The sequence below is a fragment of the Furipterus horrens genome, unplaced genomic scaffold (genome assembly GCF_987537825.1).
Source record: "Furipterus horrens unplaced genomic scaffold, mFurHor1.1.pri manual_scaffold_2, whole genome shotgun sequence".
Lineage (NCBI taxonomy): Eukaryota > Metazoa > Chordata > Mammalia > Chiroptera > Furipteridae > Furipterus > Furipterus horrens.
The window spans coordinates 4,191,618-4,202,202 of record NW_028327172.1 but is presented as its reverse complement, the minus strand read 5'-3'; the positions used below and the strand labels follow the sequence as shown (position 1 = coordinate 4,202,202).

The 10,585-nt window shown below is 59.8% G+C and overlaps 1 protein-coding gene across 2 annotated transcripts; it reads left to right on the top strand.

Moving 5' to 3' along the window:
* The first annotated feature begins 215 nt into the window (after positions 1–215).
* Positions 216–8,920, top strand: RHOD (ras homolog family member D). 2 transcript variants are annotated; one of them, XM_090257920.1, is made up of 5 exons: positions 218–432; positions 4,721–4,808; positions 5,595–5,704; positions 7,592–7,726; positions 8,289–8,920. In XM_090257920.1, exons 1-5 carry the CDS (start codon positions 301–303, stop codon positions 8,454–8,456), a joined length of 633 nt encoding a protein of 210 aa, XP_090114046.1. In that variant the 5' UTR covers positions 218–300; the 3' UTR covers positions 8,457–8,920. The 2 variants fall into 2 exon arrangements, with proteins under 2 accessions (XP_090114053.1, XP_090114046.1); XM_090257927.1 differs by lacking the exons at positions 7,592–7,726; positions 8,289–8,920 and adding an exon at positions 6,304–6,501 and having other exon boundaries at positions 216–432.
* Positions 8,921–10,585: the final 1,665 nt, after the last annotated feature.

Here is a 10,585-nt window from a genome sequence, read left to right as displayed (position 1 = left end):
TGCGGTCTCAGCGCCCGCACATAGTAGGTGCTTAAGAAACGTTTCTTTAGTGGCTGAGTGGGACGGGAGGGGAAGGGCCCGCGGCCGGCCGCCACGCCGCGCCGCCCCCCGCGCGCCCGCTCCGGGCTCGGGCCTCTCACCTGGGCCCCGCGGCCGCTCGCCCGCCCCCCGCCCGGCTCGCACTTCCTCCCGCCGCCCCGCCCCTTCCACATTCCTGCCCCGCCGAGCCTGCCCCGCGCCGGCCTCCGCCGCAGCCCGGGCGGACGCCGCTCCGCGCCCGGCCCGTCGGCCGGCCCCACCATGAAGGCGTCCCAGGCCGCGGACGAGGAGGCGCCATCAGGCGTGCGGTCGGTCAAGGTGGTCATGGTGGGCGACGGCGGCTGCGGGAAGACGTCGCTGCTGATGGTCTTCGCCGATGGGATCTTCCCCGAGGTGAGTGCCAGGGCCATTCGGGCACGGTGCCCAAGCTGTGCGCGCACCCCCGCCTGGCCGCGCTCACGCGCGGGCTCCTGGTGTGCCCGTCTGTGCGGGAGCTGCCAAGGACGTGTGCCCGCACCGGCCTCCAGAGGGGTCTCCCGGCAGAGTGCGGGCTCAAAGGCAGTTCTCACAGTGCCATCGGGAGTGAGGGCCTCAGTATCATCTGGGAGAATGGCACCTAGCCGGGAGGGGTGTCACAGGCCACCTGGGTGGTGGCAGGTCCTAAGGGAGCACTTCGGTGGCACTGCATGGCTAAGGGGAACTGACCTCTGGAACCAGACTTCTTGGGTTCGAATCATGCCTTTGCCATTTACAGCTGTGTGCCCTTGAGCAAGCTCCTTACACTCTCTGTGCCTGGTGCCCACCTACCTCCCAGGGTCACTGTGAAGAGTGAGTTAATACAGGTCAGGCGGTCAGCTCCAAACCTGCAACAGGAAGGACTCGCTAAAGATGGCAAATGCCTTTCTTGGGAAACATCATTTTTCTCCCCCAGCTTTGCCATGGTCATTCCCCGGGCTCTGCCCTGGAGGGTAAGAGCAACCAGATTCCAGTCACACAGCTGGTTGGCACCTCGGCACTCCTCTAACGAACTGTGTGGCCCTCAGTAACTTGCTTAGCCTCTTTGAGCCTCCTTTCCTCGTCCAACCTCCTGGGGTGGCGGGAGCCAGGGCAGTGAAAAGGCGGAGGTAAAGTAAGGCCTAGAGACGACCCTGCGTGGCCCCTGGCACGTTCCTGGTGCTTGGGCATGTCGACCATCAGCCCTCCACCAGCATGCTCGCTGACTGTCCGGGCGGCCTTGTGGGCCCCAGGACGGGGGCTGGACCCACCCGCCGTGCCACCTCTTGGCCCAGTTCCCCTGGGAGACGTGGGTTTACACCTCTTCTCCCTCCTGCCCCTCCTAGCACCCTGCAAACCCCTGGAGTTGTGCAGGCGCTGGGGAGCCGGATGGGGCAGGCAGGAGAGGCCAACCCCGGTGGCAGTCTCAGACCTTTTTTTCCACTGTGGCAGCATCGAGCTGACTCTTGTGGTTTATGGAACTGACGTCACCTCCTTTGGCCAGTCACATTTTTTTTAAGTTGTGGGAAATGTGTTTCCGGGTCCCCAGATGCTGCCCATGGAAACCCAACAATTATGGCACAGGGCGGAGAGGCCCACAGAGGGGCCAAGCCAGCGGGTCCCAGGAGAGGGGATGGGAGGGGTGGTACCTCGCCACCAGTGTCCTGGGCTCCGAGACGGGTGTCCCTAAAGATGAGACCCATCCTGATTTCAAAGGTTACAGGATGAAAGTAGGCATCTCACGGCTGATGGAATGTGTGTTGAAGGACACACTGGAGCTGGCCAAGGGAAGGGGGGGGCCTTGTCTAGGCCCCTCCCTGTTTGGGGACCCTGAATTCCCAGGAACCCCTCTGTGTCCAGGCACAAGAGAGTCCTCTTCATTTAAAAGAAACACAAGGTCCAAGAGTCGGAATGGCCTTCATTTTATAGATGGGAAAACAGTCTTGCCTTGAGGCACAGGGCCCAGCAGTGGCAGTGCTGACCTACAACCCAGGTCTCCCTGCCCCTGACCAAGACACTCTCCATAGCCCTAATTCTCTGCCTGCTGGACCCAGCCTTCTCCTGCTTCTGCCCCTGGATGCCTCCTCCTGGCAGCCCTCCAAGCCCAGAGAGCCAGGATCTAGGAGACACGGGGCCACATCTCCCAAGCCTCCTGTCTGCAACAAAGAGCAGAGAGCAGGCTGGGATTTGGAGGAGCCTTGGTGACCTTTGTCTGGCTGTGCCCCAGCCTCGGGTTCAGTGCAGAGGGAGCAGAGTACGAGAGCACCTGCAGCAGGGGTGACCCCTGGCTGACATTTGAGACAGCAACCATTCCCATAGGCCAAAGCCCAGGGACCCCACAGCGTGGTGACAGGGACAGGGCAGGGAGTACCAGCCCTGCCTTCCAGAACCAGCTGAGTCTTCCTGGTCCACGCAGGGACTGCCGTGGGTATACCACTCAGGGAAGCCCCCGACTCTCCTCTCCTGAGCTACGTCCCCTATCCCATAATGATCCGTCTGCCTGTCTGTGAGCCCCATGAGAGCAGACCCAACCGTGAGTCATCTCTGCCCACATCTACCCCGAGCCCGGCCCTGCCTTTGTGGCTGAGGACAGCTCAACAGATAAGACTAGGTGCTGCTGATCCTATGGGCGGAGAGGAACCCTGCCCAGGAGTTAAAGAACACAGCAGATGATGTAGCTGGAGTCTCCAGGATGACACCCCAAAGTATGAGGAAGGGTTCTGGCAATTACAAGCCAGAGGAGCAACCTCAGGAAAGGCAGGTGACTGAGGACAAAATCTGGCCTCTGGAGCCAGAAAAACCTGGCTTCCTCTTTAAGCCGCTGACCATTATGTTAGCTTGGGACAAGTCCCTTTCCCTCTCTGGGCCTCAGCGTCCTCATCAGGAAAACGGGGATATGCTGATTTGCCCAGGTTGCAGGGATCAGAGATGATGTGGTTAAAAGGCCATGCACAGCAGATCCCTAGAGAATGTGAGTGACAGTGTCATCTCCACAGGCATTTGCAAAGTGCTGACATGCGTCTCCCAAGAGCTGGGTGGCATGCTGCCTGCACCTCAGATCAGGAGGGCCTTGCACAGGCCCTCTCTCCCGGTGAGGGGGTGGCTAAGCGGGGAGCTCAGCAGGCCTCGGTGCCCTCCAGTCACGGCACGTGCTGGAGGGATGGGCAGTGGCTGGTGTGGACGCTGCCCCTGGCACACGGCTTTCTAAGGGGCAGGCTTTGGTGCTGGACCTCGCCCCCAGCCAGCCTCCCCCATCACACAGTGAGGTGGCACCCCCCTTTAGCCAGTGAGAAGTCTGGCCTGCGATCACACAGCTGGGGAGTGCCAGAGCCAGTCCTAAGCTAGACACATCTGATTCCAAAGCAGTGGTCCTGGTCACCATGTCACACTGTCCCCCACCAGGCAAAGGGCCGGAGGAGAGGGGCCCTGGACGGGCAGAAGGGCATGGGGAGGTGTGTGGAGGCTTTCCTGTTCCTGTCAGTAGTGGGGGGGGGGGGCTAGAGTCCAGGGCGGGTTGAACCCCTACCCCAGGGCCATCATGTCTCCATCTGCCCCAGCTGCCTGCTCTGGGACCTGCCTTTCTCCGGACCTTCCCCCAACAGCTTCCGAAGTGCCCTGGAGAACTGCACCTACCCAGACCCACCGATAGGGGGCTGCCGCTCCCAGAGGCGGGGGCCTGACCGAGGCCCAACCACAGGCAGGCACCCACAGCATGCGGGGTGCGGGCAAGGACTGGATCTCCGGGGCTGTAACCCCACTGACCAGCCCTGAACAAGTGAGCAAGGCCTGGGGACCCAGGCTGCAGTGGTCCGGCAGGCCCTCCAGGCAGAGGGCTTGTGTCACAAGAGTTTTGAAAAGCTCACCTGTTGCTCAAACCTCATCTGTAAAAGCTCCGCCTTGATTCCTGTGTACAAAACCCATCCTCTTCCCATTCACCGCACCTTTACGGAGAGGGAGCGAGCTCCAGGCTGGGGGCAGAGGGGAACCTGGCCTGGGTGACCTTGTCCGGAGCCCAGACAGGGCAAGTCAGAGGGGCAGAAATCAGCAGGGGCCGTGGGAGGGGATCCTGGAGGAGGTGGCATTGGGCAGGGGTCTTGGTCGAATTGTGAGTGGTTGAGAGGCACAGAAGGGACCCTCAGCACCACATGCTCCTCAGACAGACACTGAGTCTCGTTCATTTCTCCTCCCAGGGTCCAGAACTGGACCCGGAGAGGGTGTTATGACCGAATGTATGAAAGAATGAGCACACAAACAAATGTAGGTTAATGTCATTCCAGGAGGAGGGGACAGCATGAAGAAAGTCCCGGAAATGGGACAGTGCCCTGTCCAGGGGGACAAAGATAAAAATAAAAGTGGCCGGCATGTGTGGAATGTTGATTTTGTGCTGGGCCCTGTGCTCAGGGCTCTGTGTGGAGCATCACACTGAAGCCTTGCAGCAATGCATCGTGGCGGATGCTTCTAACATTCCCGCTTTCCATCCGAGGAGGGCAGGCAGGTGCCTGCAAGCGTGCAGCTAGGAAGTAGCGGCTCCGGCCTCAATCCCACCAGACCACTTCCAGAAATGACCACACTCAGCGGACTCCCAGCGAGGGCGGTGCCCCGGGCGTTCCTGGGCTCTGGCCTGGGCACTGGGCTTCGCCCCTTCAGAAGTCGTCCTCACACCACTCCGGGCCCCTTTCTTCCGCAGACCTACGCTGCCACAGTGTTTGAGCGGCACATCATTAATATGCAAATGAAGGGCAAACCGGTACAGCTCCAAATCTGGGACACAGCAGGTGGGTGAGCTGGGCTAGGGGAGGTACAGGGGAGGGGGGGGAGGGGGGAGGGGGAGGTGCAGAGGGGCCCCAGATGCTGGGGAACAAGCCCCACTCCCTTCCTTCTGAACTGGGGAGGCCAACCAATCTCCAAGGGACAGGTGTGGGCCAGGGTTAGTGCCCCGTTCCCAGGAACTGAACCCTCCTTGCTCCTGAGCCTGGGTCCGCAGCCGGACGTGTCCTGGAGACAAGGGAGAGGCCAGAGCTATTTGCTCTCAAGGGGTGGACTGTTCCTGGGCTCAGCATTCTACCCTGGCTTCAGCTTCTGTAAGATCTGCCTGACCTTGACCTCTGCCCTCCAGCCTTCTGACCTTGCCCACACAAGGGTTCAGAGACAGTTTTACATCAGAGCTTAAAGCTAACCTCAGAGAGTCCCGGCAGCCTCCTTACCTTGCATTGGATGTCTCTGCTGGATTCCGCCTGCCTCTTTCTCCAAGCCCAGGGCAAAGCAGGCTTCTGAGTGATGGCCTCAGCCCCCCAGGCTGGGCTTCTGCCTTGCCCCAACCTTCCAGAACAGGGATATCCCAGCAAATGGTCTCACCTAGGCCAGGGCTGGCATATCCTGCAGGCAGGCCAGGGGAACACTGCCCCAAGGGGGACATTCACATGGAATGGCAATCTAAGACCCTGATCCGGACACACACACACACACACACACAGACTCAGGTGGGATCCCGAGCTTGGTGTTAGGGAGATGCTGACAGTGGGCAGGAGATCTGGAGGGAGTGACCACGTCCATTCTACCAGGACAAGTCGATTATGACCGCCTGCGGCTCCTGTTCTACCCTGACGCTAGTGTCCTGCTCCTCTGCTTCGACGTCACCAACCCACACAGCTTCCACAACATCTTTAACCGGGTAGGTACTTGTGGTGGGAGGGCGGGAGGCACAGCTCCCACAGCCGGGCCACCCTTCTCCACCCCCACTCTTGGCCCAGTGGACTGTCAGAGCTTAGCAGGCCCTGGGTGACAACAAGACCAGTGCCTTTGACAGCAACTTGCTGGAGGTTCCACAGGGATTTGGTGGGAGGGTCTGTCCTCTGACTCCTGGTCCAGCGCTCCTCACCTGTTTGCTACTGCAGACTCAGAACACTGGTCCTTTTACTGTGGCCCTGTCTGAGAATGCCAGATGACCCAGCGGTCCCTGAGCCTCTCCCACCGGAGCCTGACCAAGGTCACATGCACTGTCAGCTTCCAGCAACTCTCAGCCCCACCTGTGTGACTGTTGCCTCTCAGCAGCCCTAGAGGACGCCCCGCCCCCCCGGTGATGTCACGGGTTCCAGAAGCTACACACAGGTGTCAGGGCCTCTGGGTGAACGGTGCTCCAGGGTTCCTTGGAGCATTAATAAGAACAACATGCCCATGAGGGCAGCATTAGAACTTACCTCGTGCCGGGCACTGTTCTGGGCACACTAACCCCTTACAACCTTAGGATGCAGATACTATTACTCTCCCCAGATTGGATCCCTTGCTCCAAGAGACACATCTACATGGGGATTTGAACCCAAGCATTCTGCTCCATGCAGTCATTCAGAAGTATTGACTGAGTGCATCTGTGTGCCAGGTGCTGTTCTAGGCACTGGGAACCAGGCGAGATGGTGGTGCCTGGGACCAGGGAGCTGGGAGGTGGGTGAATGCTAAATCTGTTTGAAGGCGAAGCCATCAGGATTTGCAGGTGGTTGGGACGTGGGTGGGAGAGAGACGTGTTGACCAGAGGAACTGGAATGGGGACTTGCCATTTCCCAAGATGAGAAGGAGCAAGCTGGGAGGCGGGCGGCGGGGGGCAGGGGCCTGCTGGACACGCAGCACAGGTGGCAGGTAGGCAGGCGGAAGTCTGAGTCTGCTGTTCCCGGGAGAGGGCTGGGCCGGGCTGGGCCTGGCCAATCCATGCAGGGGCTGCTGGTATGGAAGAGATGGGAACTTGGGGCGGCCACCTGGAGGGCAAGAGCTGCTAGAGGAGAGGCACACCCACAGCTTGGGGATAGGGGTACTGATAAGACCCAAGAAGAGCCAGGAGAGTGGGGTCCTGGGGCAAAGTGCAGACTGGGTCTAGGAGGAGGGCGCGCCAATCCCTGATCCCCAGTGTCAGGGCTCGGGTAGAATGAGGACAGTGTCACAGAGGAGACCCTTTGGGAGGGCCGTTTTGGAGAGGCCTAGGGTGTGGGGAACCTGCGCAGGACCCCGCACGGGCCCCACGTGGCTCCAGGAGCTAGCTGGTCCGATGCCAAGTTTTCCGGAACAGGCAAACAGCAGGCATGCACTCTGGGGCAAACAGAGCCTTGTCTCTGGATTCCAGGCCCCCGGGTTGTCATCCAGGCTGAAATAACCTGGAGCCTCACATTCCAGGGAGCAGCTGACTCAGGATGAGCACTCCCTCCCGTGGGCCAGCAGCTGCTGCAGCCACGCTGTAAGCGGTTTTGCCTTTACAGGCTCACTTCTTTGCTTACATACTTCGCCCAGCCAGGGAGGCAGTCCTGGGAGCAGGGCACTGACCTCAAATCCTGCTATTTCCTGTCGTGGGACCAAGCCAAGTGACGCAGTCTCTCTGGGCCTCAGTTAGCACCTGTGTACAATAGGGCTGATGGCTCCATAGGGACCTGGGGGTTAGAGAGTTCATAGGTGTCAGGTCTCAGAGCCCGGCACAGAGTAGGTCTCCCTGAAAGCTGGCTGTGCTAATGATTGAGCTGCCTGGGGAGCAGGAGGGCAGCTTCCCGATGGCCAACATACACCGCCCCCTTCCCCGCAGTGGTACCCAGAGGTGAATCACTTCTGCAAGGAGGTGCCCATCATCGTCGTGGGCTGCAAGACTGACCTGCGCAAGGACGCGTCCCTGATGAAGGAACTACAGAAAAATAGAACGGAGCCCGTGACCTACCGCAGGGTAGGAAACCCAGCCCAGGGGCGGGGTGCTGGGAGTAGGAACCTCTGGGATACGTGAACCAGCACAGCCTCTGAGCAGCGCCAGGTGTCCGGCATACTCAGGGTGTGGGGCAGGGGAGTGGCGCCTTGGAGGCAGTCATGGGTCAGAGACAGCTGGTGCTTGGAAGTGGTGCCTAGAATGCTCTGGAAGGTTCCACCTGTGGAAGGGAGAACCAGTGGTATACGCATCAGATAGTCCTACCCATCCACGTCACAGGTAGGGACCTGAGGGCCAGAGAAGAGCCTCAGCTCTTCAATCTGCAGGTCCTTCTCTGCTGCACACCTGGGAAGTTAGTTGGTACCTTGAGAGGCAGAGACCCAGCCCAGAACTGAGGCAGGAAACCCAATGAAGCCGTGAGAGCGGTTGGTCAAGCCGGGAGGCAGGAGCTGTGGGCATCCTAGAAAAACTCACCTTCCGCTTTTGTGCTGGAGACACCCGAGTATAGCCAAGAGGACCGTGGGAGGGCTGGCCATGAAGGGCGCAGCAGCCCAACTCATGGCTGCTGGTCCACTCTCCCTGTTAGGGCCGGGAGATGGCCAGGTCCGTGGGTGCAGTGGCTTACCTCGAGTGCTCCGCGCGGCTGCAAGAAAACGTCCGCGCCATCTTCGAAGAGGCAGCCGAGGTGGCCCTCAGCAGCCGCAGTCCCAACTTATGGCAGCGGATTACCCGGAGCTTCTGCATGGTGTCCTAAGGGCATGGGGCCCTCCCAGCCCAGACCGCCCCAGCAGCTCGGGATGGAGCTGGGCGGTGACCTATTGCCCGCTTGATTAGGCTGGACCCAGTTCCCAGGCTGTGACCGAATTGCCCTCAGACGGTCACCACAGAAGCTGCGCCCCTGACCTTGGGGCTGAGATCCCTGGACTGAAGGAAACACCTCTGAGGCCTAAGCAAAGGGGTTCCCAGGTCCACCAGCCCTGTGGAGGGCTAGTCCTTGGGGTCCCCAGGGAATCACTAACACGCCAAGCTTGCGGCCCTGCGGCCTGGCGCCACCTCGCGGCTGTTCCCGGGGCTGCACCTTCGGGCTGCACCTGGTGGTCCTGGGGCCACAACCCCACCCCCACCCCAACCCCGTCCAGAACTCACATCTGGCCCCCTCTCCCTTCACCTGTCCTTCCCAGTGTTAATTGTAACAACTAAAATGATATTGCCTGTCAATTGTGGCACATCTCTTGTCTTTTTTTTTTTTAATTTTATTTATTGATTTGAGAGAGAGAGAGAAACATCGATTTGTTGTCCCACTAACTTACACACTCATTGTTTGATTCTTGTATGTGCCCTGACTGGGGATCGAACCCACAGCCTTGGATATCGAGAGAATGCTCTAACCAACTGAGCTACTCTGTCAGAGCCATCATGCCTCTTGTTTCGAAATGCCTTTACACACATGTTCCAGGCTGGATAAGAGCCCACCCCATGTAGGTGCTGGAGTGGAACTGCCTGGATCCAAGCCCTGCCCTTGGCCCCGCCCTTAGCTTCTCCCCTTTACTTACTCTGAGAGCTCCATCACCATTTGGCATGGTCCTGTCTGTGTCCCCATGGGACGGCCAGCTTCCCTAGAGCACAAACTGGGTTAGGTGGAATCCCTGTGCTTCAAACAGTGCCTAGCATACAGGAAGCACAGTCACAGCCCCTGTGCCCAGAGAAGGAAGTCCAACTTCCGCAGCTGGGGACTTGAGCTCTCCAGTACTTGGCCGCAGCCCACCTTCCCCGCTGGATATCCAGGACACCTGACACCCCTGCCACACCCAGGGAGCACTAGCACCAGTACCAGCCTCCAAGCCTCTGCTCAGTCTGTTCCTCCACCTCAGCACGCCCTTCCTTCCAGCCACCGCCTGTTCACCCCCAAGTCCCTCTCCAGCAAGCCCTCGGATCTGCTGGCTTCCTCGCTCCTGCCTCACTGCACCCACACCCCAGCATCCAACGTCTTTGTCGGTGGAAACTGGGTTTTTCTTCCTGTGCTATGGGAGAGGCCAGCTTGGATTTCTGAAGATGACAGGTCTGGTGGCGGGACCAGGTGTCTGGGAGGGTGGAGGTGGGAGCGGGAGACCAGTTGGGCAGCTACAGACACCCAGAAACAAGAAACAAGCCACCACAAGTCAAGGCCAGGTGACTTCTGGGTGGCAAGGATGGACTGTGGGAAGGGTGGAGATGCTGAGAGTGAGGGAAGAATGCTGCCTCTCCCCTTCATGAGAAACTCAGAGAAGGACTTTCCTTCTTTGACGCCGGGACTGGAGAGGTGGGAATGTCAAATGACTGGTTTCCAGCTTCACGCCTGATCCTGCCCATCAGCTGCATGCAGCCATCCCAGGTGTCACAGGAAGGCATGGTGAGTGGCAGCACTTGGAGACACCCACCCGCCGAGGAGCCAGGGTTGTTATTATGGGTGGTTGTTATCCTCCTCCTCCTCACCAGCCCAACTGTTCAGCTCCTCACAACCCAGAGTGGCAGGACAGGCACAGCCAGACAGGTGGGAGCCGGGGAAGGCGAAGCCCAGCGGCCAGCGGGGCTAAGAGCCACAAACCACAGTGTCTTCGTTTCTCCACACCACCTCCGCCTGGCCCTGGGTTGTCTTCCGGGAAGGCAAGGGGCGGAGGTGCAGACCCCAAGTCATCTCCAGGACAGCCTGCTTCCTTCCTGGCATGGTCGGGTGGACAGGGTGTGGCGCCCTCTGTCTCTGAGTCATGAAGCTTCCCTCTCCCCTCTGCCTGGACAGCACTCTGGGCCCCACATCTGGGTGCGGGGAGCAGGTGGTGGCTGGCAGATCCCCCCACTTCAAGTCACCCTCTTTGCTCTCTCTGACCTCCTCCTGCTCCCGTGAAG